Genomic DNA, 21548 nt, shown 5'->3' on the forward strand with positions numbered 1-21548 from the left:
CCTTTGGTAATTCTCTAGGATTAAGTTCTATTTCCATTGATTATCTAGGAAACCCCCAAATTTAATATACCTATTACCAAAGAATGAGAGATCATCATATTAATTCATTTCTTTCTTATAACTTGCTACAAGCCTCAGAAAGGAATGAAAAGATTAAAAAGATACAGATTCTGCTGTTAAGAAGTCTACTATATGATGACTTATAGAAATACATTGTAAAAGATGTTAAATGTCACAAATTTGAGGTGGAACTAGTGCCATCTCAACTCAAAGGAAGGAGAACACGTCCAGAGCTGCAGTACTCAGAAAATCATTTTGGAAGAGGTGGGGCCTGGGTTGGCTGAAACCTGAAATGCACATGTTCCATGGATGTAGAGACAACAGTGAGACCAGGCAAAGGAGGAGCGTGACTGGGGGACTGAACTATACTGAAACATTTTGAGGAAAAAGAAAGAACATGACTAAATTAGAATACCAAGAGAAGTTTCCATTTGCTTAAAAACTTAAAAAGAAAGTGTACAAAACCAGTGAAGTGATAGAAGACATTTTGAAGTAGAAATAAGACAGTCCACATTAATATAATTCTGAACTACTGAAGTATACACAAACTAACCAGCAAACATTACCCCCAAAATGAAGTGATATTAGATAATCTGTTCAGCCTTTTTGTCACCTGCAACAAATTAGGCTTTCAATATGCAAAACATCTTCCTTCCAGAAAAACAAATGATCATGATTCCATTTAATTGTAATTTAATGAGGCATAATTTATTTTTTAAAGTGATATACACCAGGTGTGTACTGAGGAATCCAGCCCAGCCAAACCCCAGTGCTGCTTTTTGGAAAAAGCCTCAAACTAGCAGGAGACTATTTTCATTTCTTTAAATTATATTTCTGTTTGTGGCAGTTGAGGTGGGAGAGGGTAACTTGCAATGTTCACATATTTATTGCAATATTCCTTTGAAGTAACTCAGCAAGTACTCACTTACCCCATAAAGCAAATAGTTTACAAGTGTTGAGCGCTAATCTGGACAAAGATAAGATACTGCAATGTCATATAACACTTTATATGTACTTCTGATTACTAAGCTAAAAGCAAATTTGTACACTTGAGGGGCCTCCCTGATGGCACAAGGAGTTAAGCACAGCTCTATGAAGCAATCTGCAGCCTCTGCAGCACAAGTTTGATCCCAGGCCAGCCAGGGAGCAACCCACATGGCGCAGCAGACCTCTCCTGTCTCATCTGCTACTCCCCTCAGCAGTGTATTTCAGTGAGTATGACTGTTCTGTTCCCCACTCTGTCTCTGGTGAGTTGTCTCATCCCCTGCACCTCTGGCCTGTACCCCAGCTCTTGTATGCATAAATAATCTTTTTAAAAAATTTGTACACATGACATTTCTTTAAAAACACTGGGCATTTTAGAGAGAATAAACCTTATCTCATCAAAATTCATTTTAATTATTGTTAGATGCATGAACAAAGCTCTTTAATGCTGTTCCTCTTCAGAAATCAAGTTCTATCTCTTCAAGGATGTATGAGTCAAAATATATATAGTAGTGAGTCTGAAAACATATTTTGGTTCACAATTATATGTTGCTTTAAACAGTCTCATGACCCATAGCAAGATTTTAAAAATCACATATTTATGCCCCCATTTTACAGATTAAAAGGACAGAAAGCCAGAAGTGAAATGGGGGGCCTTAGCATTCATATGGGTCAATCCTGCTTCCTGCCCATGAATATGACCCATCACATACTTTACAAAAAAAGTTCCCTCCCCAAAGATATTCTTCACATTTCACCACCTCCTCTGCAAGCTTATTTGTTAGCCTTCATTTGCACATAGTTCTAAAATGTCTGGTTCTGGTTGACATGAGGACCCAAAACTGGTATCAACAAATTTCTAGCCTAATTATATGACGTGAACTCCTAAATTTCAGTGTTTAATGTAGAATTAATTGAAGTCATGAAATCAGCTGCATGGCTGTAAAAAGTATTGACATCCTACCACGTGAAATCTGACCTAATAGAATCGGTTCTCACCTAATCTCCAATCTTATTTCCTCTAGAAGCTCCTGAGAGGCATTTCCCCCTCTGCTAATGAATATAAACAGGTTTCCCTGTGTCCCATATTCATAATCTACAACCCCACTACAAACCTGACTGCTGAAATTCATTTGTATAATGCTAAAAATACTGCCCCTTCTACTATACCCCCAAGAGCATTGCTTAGCCAGGAAGCCAGAGTACTTAAGTCTAATTTGAATAAAAGGTATACAGAGCAAAACAATGACAATTTGATTTTTATTATTAAAAGTGATGTGTTAAATCCTCAAAGAAAATGTCATTATTGCATTAGTTTAATAAAACCTCTCTTTTATTACAATATTTCTTTATTAGGAAAGACAGCCTATGCATGTGGCATTTGTATTGGATGGGGGTGAACAGAATTGTGCATCTAAAGGGAATTAATGTACTCTGCAAATATAAATGCATATACAAAAGAAGCATTTGCAGACAAATGTAGAAATGTATTCTGAAATGCACTAAAATACTATGTATATATGTACATATGTATATACACTGAGGTTGGCAATATTTTCTCCCTCCTTTGAAGAGAGATGGCACTAGATCTATCTCACACTTATGACACTTATCATCTTTTACATTGTGCTACTATAAAAACCTCCCATCGTATAGCAAACTTCTTGAAAGCAAATTCTGTGCGCTGTGCTTAGTGGTTAGCTGGGGACATACAGGAATATAGGGCTCTAAGAAGGTACCAAATGCATATTTTTTTCAGAGAAGTGGGAGTTCTATCGTTGCTGAACAGCCAACAGCAGGCCCTGAAGGACTGACCACATACTGGAAGTCTGACTCATGTTATACTCCAGAACTTTTCATTTCATTGAAAACAGTAAGAGAGCAGAAACTGAATTTTGGGGCCATACACAATTCCCTTTAGAACAAATTTCCATGTACTTCAAATCTTCAATTTATTAAATGAAATACTTTACTAGTCACAGAGTTCATAATAAAGGATCACTTGTGCCACCTGACACATCAAATTTCAGTAGCAATCAACACAGAGTAGGCACAACAGAACATTTTTGAAACCAAAACAATCTACTCTCTTAACTGCAATCCCCTTGTCAAAGCCACACTTGCTCAGGTACAACAGAGGAGCATAGCAAAAACCAGATTCCTGGTAACTTTGTGTTTTCTACCTATTTAATCTATGCAATGACAGATGCTATCAGTTACGTAGTCACCTTTCCTTTTTCTCCTTTTTAATGTCCCTCCTCATCTTTATAAAGTCTTAGGTACTGGAGTGGGAGGGCTGTGCACAGTATAAGTCAAAACAGTCTAAACACATTAGCACCAAAAAGTAAAAGCAAATAGAGAACTGAATAGGCTCCCTTTGGAAACATTTTACCAGTGTTGTTCTCAGCTCTGGGCACATACATGGTTTCTACTAACACCTCAAGTACCTGGCACCATGACTATTGCATTCACAAAGTTCTGGGCCCTGGTTATTCCTAGTTTCCATGAGTATTCTGTGAAACAACTGTTGGCACCCTGCCCAAAAATTTTACTAGCTTTGGCTACTTTGTCAAAACATTGGCAAAAAAAGCACTTTCCAAAACAAAACAAAACAAACCAAAAACATACATTTATTGAATATTTATACCTCAAATATATCAAATGCATTCAGACAGAAGAAGTACAACAGTCCATTAATATATGAATTGACTCTGTCCTGAAACAGTTATAAAACATTATTTTTTCCAGCTGAAATGTTTTTGCATTAATTTCAATCACCTCCAGGGTCAAAAGCATCTGTTCTCACATAGCACATGTGACACATCACAGTACTTATTGTACCACAATGGAATTACTGGCTTGAAAGTCTGTTTATTCTTTGTACCTCATTGAAGGAGAGATGTGTCTTTCATCTTCCATTCTATGATAGCAGAAATAACTGAGAATAAAGTGTGAGCTCTGAAATCAGAATTGCTGGGTTCAAATTTGGGCTCCAATTGGACAAAAATTAATTGATCTCTTTATAATGGAGTTTTTCCACCTGTAAGGCTGAGATAATAATATACTTCTTTAATAAACTCCTAACTGTATCTAATACATCTTAAGTGTTCAATAAATGCTAACCATCATTATAAAGCCTAGAAGTTTCTGAATGTTTAAAATATCTGTTAAATGAATGGATAAAGAACTAACATCAAAGTACAATTTCTATTTTAAATTTGTATCTTCAAATATTCAAGCCCCTCCATTTATATTTTGCTAAATGTCTTTCCATATAGAAAGTATAAAACCTAAAGATAAATTTTAGGAAATAGAATAACTAAAATCATTTGGAATAGGTGAGAACACAAAGAAAAATTTACTCTATGATAGTAATATAATAAACTATATATATTATATATTACTATGTAATAATATATATAAATGTATTATATAATAGTAATACAATAAACTATATATAGTATATATATTACCATGTAATAATAATATATTTAAATTTGTATTTGTATTCTCACCTATTTTTATGAATATATAAAGTAATATGGTGGACATACATAATATATAATGAATATATATGAGTATATAAATATATATAATATATATAAATACATATAGTGAAATGAGTACATGGATATTCAAGATAGCATGGAACTAAATTTTAGTAAAATTTACTTCAGAAAAGTAAAACAACTTTTATTTTCTAAGTGAAACTGTAATCATTTAAAACGAGCTTTAATCTGAAAATTATTAAAATATGCGTCACAATTATTAGTGGATGATAAAATGAATTGAGAATATCATAATTTTTTTTACAGAGAAATGTAATTAAATATATTAGCAATAACTAATGCTTCAGATGCAGTAGTGCTTCATACACAGTATAAGCATTGCTTCAAATTTTCTTTCATGAAATCTTTGCTTTAGAAATATAGAAATAAAGATATTTGTGTGTATCAGTATAGAGCTCAATAATCATACACACTTACAGTGTGTATATGTGTGTGTGTGTGTGTGTAACAGTTCATAATGTAAAGGGCATTTCTTATTGGGTATTGCAATCAGGTAAGTTTGAAAAGAGTATAGTCTCAGACTACATTTTAGGCACAAAACTTTTAGAAAACATTAAAACACCCTTGCAATTTCCAATTGAATTTAAATTTATTCAGTTATATTTTTTTCACAGCATTTCTGCCCTTTAAACTTAATACACTTTATATGGACAAACATGTACTTAACCCCAGGCCATGTGGTCATCATTTCTATCAATGGCCTTGAAAGGAATACTACTCACATTGTTGTTTTTATTACTTTAAATAAGCAATGGTGAAAATCATATAAATAATAGGATCTGAAGCTAGTGTTTCCTTGTATTTTCTTCTATAAAAATTCTACTTTAATTGTACACATCACCCAGGATTTGGAAAGGCTAGTTAAATAATAAAACAGTAGGTCTTTACATTAAAGTGCAGGTCTCTACTGAGACACAGTCACTAAAGTAAAAGTTAAGTCCTTATTGAGGATAGAGATGCTTTATCTGTGTGAAATGAGTTGGTCACTCCTTGTTACAAAGTGAGGACCTAAGCTTATAAAACCATTACCAAAATGCAGCCTTTTTTTACTAAAGCTGGAGAACTTGAAATTTCTGTAATTAGCTTGGTAACTAATTTTAAGGAATTTGCACATTGGTCAGGTATGAAAGAAATAGAAAATGTGCTATCATGTTTGTTCCTATGATTCTTCGGTGTGAGTTTTGTGAAGGGGGAGTATTCATATTTCCTTTTACTTAAAATTTCTATTTCAGGTGGACTTAGGAATGCAGAGATGATTGTGTATATTTGGCAGCTACTGAGTCAAACTTCTTTTAGGCAGAGCACAAAGCCATCATCTCCCCCTTGCTTTTTGGCTGAAATGACCTAAAAGGAACTAATTAAAGATAGAGTCTTCATATGTGTAGGAGGAACTAAAGTGAGACCATTATCTAGAGGGCCAACTTTTAGCCATCTAATAACTTTGAGACACTGCTTTCCTGGGAGATATTATTATTATTATTATAATCTCAAAATCTATGAAGTCAAGCCAGTGATTCTGAAATGAAAGATTGCTTATTTTATGAAGCAAGCAGGGCCATCTTTTCCTACTTTATTAATTTAATGCTGGAATCAAAAGAGGGTATATTATTTGCTTCAAAACCCAATAAAATGTTCATGCCTGATCTACAGCATTTCATATTTACAGCCATCTTTCATTGGGTGGACTTCCTTTTTCTCACAAGTTTCCTGGTCGTTTTATAACCAGCTCACTGGACCATGGAGTCAGGACCCCTGGCTTTACATTGTGTTCTGTTAGTGTATGACTTGCTGAACACCTCTATCTCTATTGAACACTGAGAAATAATGATTGACTGTGACCAGGTCGACTGAGACAGAATTCTGAATATCTAAACGGTCAAGCTTCCTACAAATATAAACGAATACACACACACACACACACACACACACACACACACACACACACACACACACATATATATCATATATACATGCTGTGTTTGGCTTACAGTATGTGTACATCAAACACAAGACTTAAAAGAGAAGTTTCTTCTCCCAAAATCTGATGTAATGCACTGGAATTCAGAATCCCAAATATTTTGGTTGCTAAGTTTTCATTTGGTTGTTGCACACCTCTTCCTAACTGTGTGACTTCAAAATATAATGTATAGCAAGTCCCTAAACATTTTTAACCTTAATAATAATCTGGATGTACTTATACTCAAAACAGTGTACCAATAAAACATAAGAGCAAAATCCATTCATTTTATACAAAGACACACGAAGACATTTACATTTCTAGCCTTTGACCTTACTGCCAACTTTCCTGATACATCATTCAATCTAATTTTCCAATCTGTTGAAAACATTCTGCAGTTGCTGAGTGACTTTATAAATTGTATTTATGACCCTGGCCTTAAGTTTCTTCAAATGATGTGGTTTTGATGAGTAAACAGCAGACTTTTGGCCAAGTCTCATAAAAAATAAAAAGTAGTCAAATAAGGATAGGTCAATGAAATGAGTTCCCAAATAACTTTTAAAATCCTCTTTTCTATTAGACAAGACCAGAATGAACTGCATTCCAGAGTAAGGCCTTGGACAAAGGTGGGCAAGTTGTGTACAACTTTGACTTTTTCATTGAACTGAAGGAGGAGCAAAATGTTAAATTGGAGACCAACTGTTACAGAGGAATAGCGTATTTTGTAAAACACATCTGTGCTTCTGCTGAAAACATTTTCTAAGAATTAGCTCAGGAAATACCTGAGCACCTGAGACACAAAATGAACCTGAACTTTCTGTTATGGGATAATCTGCTTAAGGAAAAAGAAAAATAACCAATACTGCATAGAAAGTTAATGTGGCAAAAGTCTCATATCCAAATGATACAAACTTCTCATTGCTGAACCCTTGCGTAAGGTAAGGGAAGAGTAGTGCGGAGAAGGAATGAATTTTCTATGTCTGGCATTCTAATGCTCCCCATCATACATGGCAGGGCATCCATTCCAATGGATTTAGCCTATTTTGAATCAAAGCTTCCTCTACTTCACATAAAATAATTGCTCAGATGGAAGGTCTCACAGGAGAAACAATGTTAGTAGATAGGGGCTTGTTGAACATATGAATATGTAGCTCATTGGACTTTTAAATAAATTGGAGAACAGTTGATCTATTAAGAAAGATTTACTGTACATATTTCATTAATACTCTTACTATAGGTCAGTGGACAACTTGCAAGCATTCCTCGGTAATGTTAAGTTTTTTTTAAAAAAAACTCTCAAAAACCTTTCCATTCTGTAATGAATCCCAAATTATTATTATTATATTTTATATATAAAGTACAAGGGGCAAAAGATTGCTTAAGGTTCAGATTTATAACCAAAGTGTCAAAATGCAAAGATGTATGTACAGTAAATAGCCAAGCAATTTACTTTATGCCCATAGACCTAGTAAGTGAAAACATGCCAATGCTAAAATAAACCCAGGATATAAGCAAGGAAAAATGAATACACACACAAAAATGAAATCTGACAGAACACTGAGCCTATTGCTTCTTGAAATTGTTATTCTAACAGACACCATCTGCATCACTGACAGAGCACTAGACATAGGGCAAATCAAGAAGCAAAGTTACTATGAAACACACATAATTACATAACTCACCATTCAGACTTAGTAAGGATGGAAAACTCAGAACCTCAAATTCAGTAATTCAGTATCTTATTCTCTCTGTTTCTGTCTCTATCTCTCTCTCTCTCTCTCACACACACACACACACACACACACACACACACACACACACACAGGCACACACACCCGTCATTCATTCCCCATCAACATTCAATATCCTTAAGTAAATACAGCCAATATTATTATCAGTTCATTAATTTCAAAGGGTATAGTTTAAAAAAAATATTTTAAAGTAGTATATTAAAAAAAATCCAGTGTAGTTTCTAATAACATCTTGCTTAAGAATTATGGGCAAATGTGTTATTTTCAGAAGAAAGTAATACAGTAAAAACTTCTAAAATAATTCCCATAATAATATTTTGCTTTAAATTTCTGAAGGGAGAAGGCATCAAATCAAAAATATGTTTTATTCAAACTACTACTCCGTGGCATAATCAAATGCCAGTTAGGTTAACAATTGCATTGATCTGTAATCTGAAATAAAAAAATGTATCCCAAGACAAAGATTCCTATGCCAGTGATTTATTAAGAAAATGCTTAAAAAAAAAAAGAAAGAAAGAAAGCACTTCCAAGGGAATTTATGAGGGAGTCAGGGAAGCAGGACAGGGAAAGACCCAGCCTTAGATTGATTCTGAAGAAAGTTCTGGAGCAGAAATTATTCTTCAAAGCTCCCCTAATAAGGAATCCTCCTCCTGCACCTAACAGATGCCGAGGAAGCATTTCCAGTTCTCTGGTGGGGTGAGCAAAGCAAAATTCAGTAGCCTGAGGATAGTCCTTTCACCAAAGAGTCAACCAGTAGGTACCATTTGGCTTTTAGAAGTAAAAGAAGGGGGCCTCCCCTGGTGGCGCAGGTGGTTGAGCCCCACACTGTGAAGCTGTCCCCAGCCTCTGCAGCGCCAGTTCCTGGCCAACCGGCGAGATTCCCACATGGTGCAGCAGACCTCTCCCATCTGGCCCGCTGCTCCCCTCAGCAGTGTATTTCAGTCAGTCTGCCTGTTCTGTTTCCTGCTCTGTCTCTGGTGAATCCTCTCACCCAACTGCACATCTGGCCTGTAGCCCAGTTCTTGTATTCATGCATAAATAAATCTTTAAAAAAAAAAAAAAGAGGTAAAAGAAGGTGGGCAGGGAAAATGAGGGTGCAGCAACAAAAACAGACATGTTATCTGCCTCAGCCTGCTCTGGTGCACTGAAGATACCACTCATTTGTGGTGATTGGTGATAGGAATACCTAGAAAATGTATATAGGATTGCTTGAATATTAGTGACCATGCAGAAAACATTTCACCTTACTGTTCTCATTGGGTCCCAAACTCTTCAGAGCCATGAAAAGTAAGGCTAACATTTTCTTTCAAAAGACTAGTAAAGAAGCAAGTGGTAATACTCAGACTATAGGCTTCTATTATCCCAATGCAAGATAGGAAGTGATGCTCTACTACACCCTACATCTAGAACTTTATCAGTTTCATGTCCATCATGAAGATTTAATATCCTTTAATGATACTGAATGAACTCAACTATGTGGCTTCCCTGGCCTATAGCATGTGACTTAATTTTATTTTCTTAGTTGAGACAGTATGTTTGTATTAACAAGCCAATAGAGAGATATAAGACAAATTAATAAACAGTAAAATCAGACTGGGAAAGGCTGCCTATCTTTGATGCCAACAGAAATCATGATCTCATCATGAAGAGTAGGTAGAGCATCATTTTACCGAACAAATGCATTTTGTTTTTAAAAGACATATTGATTACAATAAAACTGCATTGTAAGCAAGCTCTTATTCCCTTCATTATGTTATTCTGCATCACCAAATGATATAGTGGCAATGGATCAGATATACAAGATAATTAATAGTTTCTCTTTAGCAAATTGGTATTTTTCAAATGCTACTTATTATTGATGCAAGTTTTTCTTCTGGAAGTCTTAAACAAGAAATATTGGGCTGATTTTTTTTAACAACTCTAACTTCATTTATGATTGTTGTGCATGTAATTCTGTCTTACATACACACAAACACACACGCATATACCACATTGTTAGATTTATTCTTAGTCCAATCATCAAGCTCAAATTCAGGAGCACAATTTGTAGTATAACAAAATAAACCAAATTGCATTTTATCAAATTTGATAATAAATGAATAATAGAGGCCATGAACTATTTCTGAAACTATTCAATGAACTGAGGATATGCTATGTTATTAGTAAACAAGACTGATATAGACCTCAGGTATCCATCTAAAACAAAATGCTCAGATTTCTGTTTGCTTTAAGGAAAGAAATAGTTGAGATTCTCTTCTATCCAAAGACTAACATTCATTCATGTTATTATCTATAAAGTTAAATTTTTTGTTTATTATTACTGGCAATTATATTACCCATAAATGTCTGATTCCACTCAGAAAAGCCTCATATTTAGAAAAGCCATGATTGTTTTCATGGGGTATGGTACACCATATTTTCCACGTAACATTGCTGCTGGTGAAACCCAGCTGTCCAGCCTTGCTATTAGTGACTACAGTATATACAGCAAAACAATCTGCCTGCTGACCTCCAGTTTAAGTTCAAACTATGTCATTCTGTCAATACCATCTACCTTGATTAGGTTGGGCTTTATACACAACAGGTTATGATCCCAGAGGGATGAAAAGCTTTCCCAAATTAAAAGCAGAATTTTAAAAGGAAATACTCATACATTCCTATGCAGTTTCCATTTGATATCCTCAAGGCTGGCCCATGAACTCAAGCTCATGTTGATTGAAAGTGAATGTTTCTTTCTGGGTGTAGCCATCTTACAAATTTAATGGCAGAAGGAAAATAATAAAATGTGTTCCATGCTTCAATTAGACCTTTTATAACTTGGCACTTGAAAGATGGTAAAGCCAAAGAAAAAGCATTAATCCATAAAAATAGACAAAAAGGATTGTGTGGTAGAAGACAGACCTCCAGAAGTCCAGGGCTTCAGCAGAGCATTCCCTCACACCAACACATTCTCTTTCATCTAGACTCACTACTAGTCTTCTCTCATACTGCATGCTACTTGTATAAAATGTATATATGGTGCATTTGACTCTAAAATCCAAAGTAATACCATCATGCTTTCAATTTCATCCTTAGCCAAAGGAGCTATATATATAATCAGGCAATAACGTTTAGGTGTTACACAACTACTCATGCACATGAACGATAGATGAAAAAACAGAGAGCAAAAGAAAAAGAGAACTGTAAAACATAGACTAAAAAATGTACCCTCCCACTTTGTGTTCTGAGATTTGCTCAAAAGAATCAGAGATTTTCATAACCCAAGTCCAGATGACTGTGGAAACACAAACCCTGTCTAAGGACTTTTAGTCGTAAGAGAAAAATGGTGGAGTGATGTTTGGAACATGTGCAGACCTCTGTGAACCTCCGAACTCATTTTCAAATGATGTAAACAGACTCTGTCAATAATAGAATGTATAAATTAGCTCAGAGTCAAGGGAGCAAGAGATTTCACCCCTCTTGGTCTCCTGCCATACCTAATCTGTCAGCACCAAACCTCAAACAATTCCCACTGTGTTTCTTCTCTGCTCTCACACCTGCAGTTGTAGCATTGCTGAAGACTGTTAGAAACCACAGTGGTTGGTTCCATCACTAGTTCATGCTGTTCAACTTTAGCGGTGGCCCCAAACTACCTCACAAATTCTATCTCAAATTGACTCTATCACAAACTGTCAACTCACTTCTGGCTTCCTTAGCAGCCCTTACTTCTGTGTCCTCAACAGTTAATCACTCCTTAACTCCTCAGTTCTGGCTCCTGCCTTTAGCACTCTAATGAAATTATACTCTAAAGTTTGCCAAAAATCTATCCCAACCAATCACCAAATTTCATGGCATGATATCAAGTTTCTCCCTCCCACCCAGACTTCTTAGCTTTCCACACATGGATAAATCTTCTGGAAACTGTCTACCAGTGTCCTCTGCACTTTCACTATTATCTCCCTAATCTTCCACCTCCACCTTCCCCCATCTCCCCTGGCATTTCTTCTGTCTCTTTTCCTAGTGGGAGGAGTGGTGGCTTATGCCCTCCCTTCCCTGACTCATTAAACCCCAGGCTCTGCAAATAAATTTCTAGTCTCTTCTCTACTCCTGACAACTCTTAACACCAAACTCTTATTTTCAATGACTGCTGTACAACTTCACTTATGTTTGTCAGCACTGTGAAGTAAAATAGCTCAATCCAAAATATTCACTTTAATCTTACTCCAACTATCTCTTTCAATGTCCTCTTTGATTCTCTAAATAATTCCAGTTTTATTCTCAGTCACCAGCCTCAACTCTTACTATCAACTTTACTTCCACAATGCTTTTTGACTACATACCCTCTATTCCGTTGGTACCAGCCTAGTTCAGAATTTCTGTACAATTCTTCTGGTTGCCTATGGCATCCTCTGAAATGATATTCCTGCCTTCTTGCTACCATAAAAAGGAAAAATATCTTTCTAAGCTCCAATCCTGAATGAGATAATAGCATATACCTATATAAAACCTTCAATGATTTCTGGTGCCTGCAAGTTCAATGACTCTACAATCTTTGTCTATATTCTCCCCCTCTTTAAGTTTTAATATTAAGCTTGGCTATCAACTACCAACTATTCCTGCATTTTTTTTTTTTTGATGCAATGCTTTTCTCATGAATTCTTTTAGCCCAAAATATCTTCCCCATTTGTGCCTGTGAAATTTTACTTATCCTTCCCAGGTATAACTCCCTAGCAAGTTAATACTCAAGTTAGTTGTATACATATATACTGGCCCGTGATCTTTTTCATCTTTACATCCTCACAGAGCTCAGCTTCCTGCCTTGTGTATGAGTAGGGTGCTAAACTTACATCTACTGTCCTCTTAAAGACTTACTATATTCATTCTACTATAAGTATTTCTTACCACCAACTCCTCATGAACCAACCACCACAAATATTGCTTATACTCTCACATACAATTCATGTTACTTCACATTTTACATTAGTTATCTGGGCACATTTTTTTCACTACTAGGTCATTAATTCCTCAAGATTAGGTATTTAACTCTTCTGTTATTCATATAAGCACTAGATATGTGGTTCTCAAAATGTGGCCCAAGACCAGGTACAGCAGCATCACGTGGAACCTTGTTAGAAATGCAATTTTCTGGGTCCCACCCCAGACTTCTTGAACTAGAAACTCTAGGATGAGGTCAATCAATCAGTATTTCAACAGCCTTCCAGGTGGTTCTGATGCACATTCACATATAAGAACTAACAGATGGTTGAAAAGAAGGTCTTATTATAAGGCAGACCTCAAAACAAGGCATATGTAAATAAATTGCTTATCATTTAATATCATATTGATAAAATTCTCCAAAAACATTAAAAGTATGAGTAAACTGGGTGTCTCCTTAGTAACCTACGGGTTATGTCTCAGGGTTGTCACCCCTGCAGCCTAAGTTCGATCCCTGGTGAGGGAGCTAACCCATATGGTGCACCAGACCTCTCCTGTCTCACCTGCTGCTCCCCTTAGCAGTATATTTCAGTAAGTCAGCCCATTCTGCTCCCCACTCTGTCTCTGGTGAATCCTCTCACCCCTGCGCCTCTGGTCTACATCCCAGATCTTTTATGCAATGAATAAATAAATCTTAAAAAAAAAAAAATCATGCCTAAACTATCCATTACTACTTTATGAATATCTTAACTCTAACTTGTATATTGTAAAAGGTTTATAAGAAAATATGAAATTATGATGTTGAGTATGATATCTAATGATAATTTTTAAAGTTAAAAAATAAATAATAGATTTGGTTTGTAAAAATACTTTTAGAATTAGTTCTTAAAAAATACAAGGGAGGGCCTCCCTGGTGGCCCAAGGAGTTAAGCACCATACTATGAAGCCATCTGCAGCCTCTGCAGCATGAGTTCAATCCCTGGCTGGCTAGGGAGCAACCCACATGGTGCAGCAGACCTCTCCTGACTCACCCGCTGCTCCCCTCAGCAGTGTACTTTGGTCAGTCTGCCTGTTCTGTTCCCTACTCTGTCTCTGGTGAATCTTCTCACCATCCGCATTTCTGGCCTGTACCCCAGCTCCTGTATGTGTAAATAAATAAATCTTCAAAAAAAAAAAATACAAGGGAATGATAACCACAAAATTCAAGAACAGGGTTACATCTGGTGAAAAGCAAATGGAGAAGATAAGGGAGAAGGAGAGCACCTAGATAGATCCAAGCCACTGATAAAATTCCTGGATCCTGGGTTGAATGGTGGGTTAAAAGATGTGTATTACATTACTGAAATTAATTATTTTGCCCCCATGCATGGATCAATGTGATAGTATTTCACAAACTATAATTAATCTAATTCCATTTGCTCTGCGATCCAAAAAGTATTTTAAAGAGATAAAAAAAAAGAAATTAAAAAAGGTGTTATAATTCTGCCCCTAGTGTTATTCTTAACCACCAGTTAGCATGTCTAATACTAATTGTACCTGTGTGCGGTTGAATGCCACTCTTGCAAAGACAGCTTGGGACACACTGGCCCTCTTCAGCTCATCTCTGACTTGCTGGTAGATATCTGGAGAGACTTCCACAGAAGAGTTGGTTGGCTCTGGTTTAACTGCTCTGGGAATGGGTGGATGGTTCAGGAACTGCTGGTTGATGGCTTGAGGATGCTGGTGAGCCAGGAGCCGGCTAACGGCAATCTGTTGGTTTATCAGATGGGCCATGGCTATTTGTTGCCTGACAAGTTGTGGACTGAGCTGGGGAGAAAGAAGACCAGGGCTCATGATGGGCTGTAATGTGGGCACTTGGTTTCGGATTGGAGTACTGTGGTGGATTTGGCTATGAGGAGACTGTTCGTTGGTTTTCCCCAGGGATGCCAGCTGGTTCATATTTGGTAAATGCATTGGACGCTGGCCCAGAACACAATAGTCTGAAAGATTTTCTCGTTCCACTCTTTCCACTGTTAAGAGATAAAAATGATAATTGATCATTATTTTCATTGGCATAACTTATTGCTAATACATGTAGCACTAAATTATCCTATTTTAGTATATTAATGGCATAACTGCTGGAAGTCCATGAGCAACAGTGAGTTATCCTTTCCTGTAAAATGTTAAAATAATATTCTCATAGAAGGTAAGAAAGTAAAATTCTGTCTCTTCAATTTTCTTAAATTCTTAAAAAAAAGTCTTTTACTAAATAGCCAAAACAGAAATCACTAACAATTATAAATTCTAAATCCTTCATATTTCCAAGATCTGTAGATTCCATCATTGCCCTGTGTTATAAAAACACCAGGTTGTTCACATCCTCAACCTCTGTAGTTTGTAGTTTGTAATTAATGGTGTATGTAGTTCATGGTTATCAGGAAATGATCAAGACAACATCTCCTGTCAAATTAACTACTACCTCATAATCAAACCTCACATAAATACAATTATACATCTATATAGAAAATGTCTACCAAATAGTGTATCCTTTTATCTACTCACTTGCTATTTTTATAGGATTATTTAAAAAAATGGATATTTTAATGATATTGATATGTACTAGGATAAGAAAAAAATTCTCATAAAGTTAATAACAATGCTTTGATCTATCATGAAGTTAATAACAATTAATGCTTTGATCTGTCATTAAAGATATGACCCCCTCTCCATGTTATCTACTTCACTACTTTCTATTGCATTTTAGTAAAGATTTAAGGAACAATCTTGAAAAGGACAAGAAAAGGAAAGTAAATATTCCTTATGTTCAAACATGAGGCAGTTTCCTCCCACCAAAGCTGTTTTTCAGGAAAGAAGTGTCACCTCATAGTCAAATCCTTATCTAAATCTCTGTGTTACTTTATTATGTAAAATAAAGTCTTGTTTGGAGAAAACACATTAGGCTGAAACACCTTCCATAATGACTAGTTTTTAAATGCCTATAGATGTAACTTAAGAAAATCTGCCTTAGCAAAGCAAATATTCCAACAGATTTAGCTTTTATTTATGACAATTACAAGTGTTGGATATGACTATGCAAAACCTGTTAACTTTAAAATCACATTAGTGATTACAAGCTTGAGATCAAAAGTATTCACCTACAAGACAAATTTTTATAATAACTGTTCCCCTACTACGCACATGTGCTTGTTTGGCATATGGTTTACACTGACAGACTCATATTTGGATCAAAAAAAGTACTGCGATACAAATGATATATGCTGGAAAACTGGGTAAAATGACCCAAAACACAGGATTTAATGATGACAAAGACACTACTTCCAAATCACATGTGAAGAGTTTGAATATCAATCAATGAACTGTAAGAGTAGGATAGAGTAGTATTTCTAAATTAATTTTATATAATATGTGATTCTAATTTTATATAATATGTGATTCTAATTTTATATAATATGTGATTCTAAAATACATATGTGAACTATATACAAAATAAAATACATATGTGGAAATAAATGCATTAAAATGTATGTAGATATTTGTCCATTATATAAAGATGTTTAAAGTTTTGATATAGCTAAAACCCTTCATTGGAAAAATAAGATAAACATTCATATCTTGGAATCACCTTGTATTTAGACATATACAGTGCCATTTTTTCCCTTGCTTCTAAAGAAGTCAGATGAATGCTTAACTTTCTTGAACCCCCAAATAAGTCAAAAGTTTACTTCAAACTTCTTTAAAGGTTCAGTTTCTAACTTAATCCTTTCAAAGTAATTCATTCGAATTGCATTCACCTTTCCTTGAAAGGTTCAAGGTGAACACATTATTTTAATCTTATCCTCTAAAGGCAGACATTTTTCAGTTCATTAATTATACCTTAAGATACATAGTTTTTAAGCCAACCAAGCAAATTGCTAAGAGCCTTCAAATAAGGTAATACAGTTTCCATAGAACAGGAATTTTTATGATAATTTTCCTACTAAAACAAGTGAAGAGACCACGGACTGCTTGTCATAGTTTACAGGCACTTGGATAGACACTTGATTAACTTTTGTCTATTTGCTTTTAGTTAGTCAGAGTAAAGAAGTATTCAAATATTAAATCATGTCTTCAGGTACTTAAAAAGCAAGTTTTACCTATTTCTTTTTTCTACTTAAATAAAAAAAGAACCAGCAACTTACAGCATGCATTCTTTGGCTAGACTTACATTCCAAAATTTCAGTATCATTCTTTCCCAATGATTTAATTACATTTGAGTGAGGTGCTTTGAGCTATAGCTAAATCACATCATTAATAAAAACCACTACATTCACAGATCACACACAGTTAAGCATACACATTAGAGTTCCATGAATCCTATGTAAGCTAATGCAGTAAGAATCAGGAAGCAGATCAGTTCACATTCTTTTATACACATGATAGATCTTTTCTTTTCTTACGAGCTCTCAGAATCTTATAAAACAGTAACTAAGAACTATGACTACTGAAGTATCTTTACAGACATGCGGTAACAGAATAAGTTCTACCTATCTAGCAAACAATAATGAAGGAATTGCAAAAGCAAATGCCTACACAGTCAGGTAGGTAACAACAGTCTGAGATGCCAGTCACAGAGGCAGAAGGTGGAGCAAGAGGAAGCAGCCTCTAATTTGCATTGGCCAGTTTTTGTCTTTCTCATATTATCATTTCTTCACATTTTTTTCCAAGAAAATGAAAAATCTGTATTTTTTACATGCTAGCTCCTAATTTTTAAGTGTTGGCAACTAATTCCATTTTCAAAACATAATAAATGCCAAAGAAAACATTTCTGAAAACCAGATCCTGCCCATGGAATGCCAGTCTTAAAATTTTGCCTGTGAAACCAAAAACACCCCTTATGGTGTTAAAGAAAAAAACATTTGACAATACTTGTTGAAGATGGTAAGGCAAATTTTATTCAGGACCACCGCAATAGGTACAGAGACCACTGCAAATAGATTTTACAGCGTGATAGTGAGACTGGCCCAAACGTCACATACAGCATGGGCAACTGCGGATTGATAGCACAGGAGTATAATCAGGGTCAGTGGATGGAAATTACTGAGGAATGGTATTCAGGTAAAGGGGGATTCTGGTTGAACTAACCTAACAGGATTCTTTGCTGAAGGCAGGCCAGGATGATCAGACATCACCTGGGGGATGGTGGAGGATGGGGATCCTAATCAGATATGGAGGGTAATCAGATATCAAAGGTGGAAGGTTCTGGTTAAAGTGATTTAGCGGGTTCTTGCTGAAACTGGATTTTATAAGGAAGTGAACAGATAGGCTTAGGAGGTTTCAGGAACCTGACTAAAGTTTGGTCAAGTGAAGAATCTTTGTCATTGTTTTGCTCTACTGAAACTGACTGCTCCATCAAAAATAGTGAAGTTTTTTACACTTATGAAGAAAAATATATTATCATCCCAATATTAAGAATGCCTGAGAATAGAATGTTCAACAGTCTACATCCCCACTAACCAATGTAGCAGCAATTGGTTTCAATAACCATTGAAAAGATTTTGCCCAATTTGAAAACCATTTCTCTGTTGCCATTTTTACAAAAATAGTATCAGAATATATTTTCACCTCTTTAGTGACAACACTTGAAATACAAATGCTTAAAAAAAAAAGAAAAGAAAAGAAAAATTAGGAGGGCCACAATGTGCCAGATTCACTCTGAAAACTGAGATTGGGTGTCGATTTCTTTTCCTCCTGATCCCTCCCTTCCTCTTTCTCTTTTTTTCTTTTTTAAAATTTTGAAAGTAATCACAATGGCTGAAATGCAGACCTAACAGCAGTGGCCTGCTTTTGTATCTTGCTTTTTCACTCTGTGATGGAAAATATTGCATTATATCTGTTTTAATCTTAACCAAGACCAAGGACAACACATTGGTTCTGAGAACCCATCACTTGTCTACAATATTCAATTGTGGATCAGAAATCTTAAAAAATAAGTAAAGGATAAAAAGCAGTGCAGCCTGTCATGGTGAAAGCAACCTCCACATTCACAAGACAAAATACTCTCGATGAAGTCAAAAGGCTTACTTACTAAAAAGCCACTAAAAACACAACTGCTTCCAGCATTTTAAGTCAGAGCTACACTTTAACACTGTGAATTTGATTCTCCTGTTGGCAAAGTCCTAAAGATGACCTGTGGAATAGGACATGCCTGAGATGGAATAATGTCCCCAGCTTCAACTACAAGTCTCTCTCTCTCTCTCTCTCTCTCTCTCTCTCTCTCTCATACACTATACATTGTGAATTTCAGGTCTCTGCTTTGTCAGAGATACTCAAAGTGTGGTCCTTGAACCATCAATATCCACATCAGCTGTTAGATTGCTAGAAATACAAAATCATGGGCCCATCAGCTGGTAGACTGCTAGAAATACAAATTCATGGGCCCTGAAACAGAATCTTCGAGTTCTTATGTATGCTCAGATTCCAATGATTCTTAAGTATACTAAAATTTGAGAATCCATGTCTATATCATCTTTGCTTTTATATTGTTATCCAGAGATTATACCACTTTTTATAGTCATATCCTTTCTTCTTCTCTAATCCCTAACAACACTAAGAATTCAATCTTACTAGATGCAATACACTGTATCACAAATGTATCTAAGCATTTTAAAAAACTTTCTCTATGAAATCTCTTCAGGTTTTGTTGATGATCATATTAAATGGAAGAAGTATTGACTAGACTTGGTATTAGAAAGTTGCAATCAAACCTACATTTTCTCTATTAGCTGTGTGACCTCTTTGAGCAAGTTGGAGATTACCAGGACTTCAGTTGTGACATAGGGAAAATATTATTATCTCAGAAATGCAAGAAATGATAAGTATCGATTTGAAAGATTTTTGTTCAAGTTTTTTTGTAAATTTCAGAAAATATCTGTGTAATTATGATTAACAGATTAGCCTTCCCATTTCAAAATTTTCTGATTAGGACATTCTGATCAGTATTTGCTACTTCCCAAAGGTTATCAAAAGAATTGCAATCTTTTCTTTTGGTTAAGTAACTATGCCATGTTACATCATATCACTTTTTAAAATAAATCCTTACAGTTTAAAAGAATTCATTATCAGTATAGAATCATATGCCTCAAGGTATATGCAGGAATATGTTGCTATTCAGTTTTTCCAAATGAGACTTAATAGTTCAAATTCTGAGCTTCACAACAGGGGCAGAAGAATAAATGGAAAATAAAATGACATAATTTCATAACATTAGAAATTATATTTATAAGAATATTAAACAATACAGCTTTGTTTCAAAAATGAATATAAAAAAAAAACTTAAGGAATAAAATGTCCTTTAAATGTATGTTATATTTACTACCAACCAAAAGAAAGGGCCCTATGATATTTTTATAAAGCTAATGTTTAATGGCTTATTTTTATTTTCCAGGGAACAAGTAAGCAACAAAAATGTCCTAAGTTAAAAGAACAAAAACAATAATTTTCCTATTCAGTTTTGTGCTTCTCTCAGTTAGATTTCATTATTTTTATTTCTATTTGTTATAGATGATATGTAAGATAGTCTCAGGAAAACTGAAATAGTGAAAATATACTCCAATGAATAAGTGCCACAAAGTTACTTTCTGAGCTCATTCTTCTACGAATAAAAGAATAGTGTGAAGGGCGCAATTGCTTCCCAATCACTCAAAGCATGAGCATGATGGTAGAAAGAAGAGTACACTGGGATGTGTAAGGCCTGGTTTTTAACTAGTGAGGTGATTTGGAGGATCACCTGTAAAATGGGGACATTTATCTATAATATAGTTTAAAAGCAACGCTCCAGGTCACTTTCCTCACAATGTTTTAAAGAGTACTGCTGCAGCTAAAATTTTCAAAATATTTCCCTTTCTCAGAACACTTCCTTATACTTCTTGATTCTGTGGCAAAATTTTAAGGCTTTCTCAAGACATCTCTCTCTGTAAAATCACCGATTGCAACAATAGTAATTAATAGTAGTTTATAAAGTGGCAATAGTGAGATTTGTGGCACTGCTCTTGCAAGTTTATCAATCCTGCTTAAAAGACTGATATTTCCTGAACTGTGAGCCTAGTGTTTTAATGCAAACCTTAACACAGTTGCTTTTGTGAAATATCCCCTGGGGTTTAACCATAGTTATAATCTATAATCCAGTGGAAAGCAATGAATAGGGTAAAAGGCTTTGTACTGAGAAATTTCTGGAATTTCTAGCCTTTGGATTTTTCCTTTAACCATTAGATGCTTATGCAAATGTAAAGAGATTAGCATGAATGAGTGCTAATGGATTCATTAATAAGATAAGGC

The 21548-nt window shown here is 35.2% G+C and overlaps 1 protein-coding gene across 2 annotated transcripts in view; it reads right to left on the reverse strand.

Annotated features, from left to right (window-relative positions):
• Positions 1-21548, reverse strand: part of SATB2 (SATB homeobox 2) — a 176703-nt gene that overhangs the window by 58914 nt on the left and 96241 nt on the right. For both annotated transcript variants that reach the window (XM_037523776.2, XM_037523775.2), the window contains one exon: positions 14772-15244. In XM_037523776.2, the coding sequence (XP_037379673.1) occupies positions 14772-15244 (473 nt within the window). The remainder of the gene's footprint in view (positions 1-14771; positions 15245-21548) is intronic.

This window comes from Talpa occidentalis, unplaced genomic scaffold (assembly GCF_014898055.3).
Source record: "Talpa occidentalis isolate TD23 unplaced genomic scaffold, MPIMG_talOcc4v2.1 talOcc4.3, whole genome shotgun sequence".
NCBI classification, from domain to species: domain Eukaryota; kingdom Metazoa; phylum Chordata; class Mammalia; order Eulipotyphla; family Talpidae; genus Talpa; species Talpa occidentalis.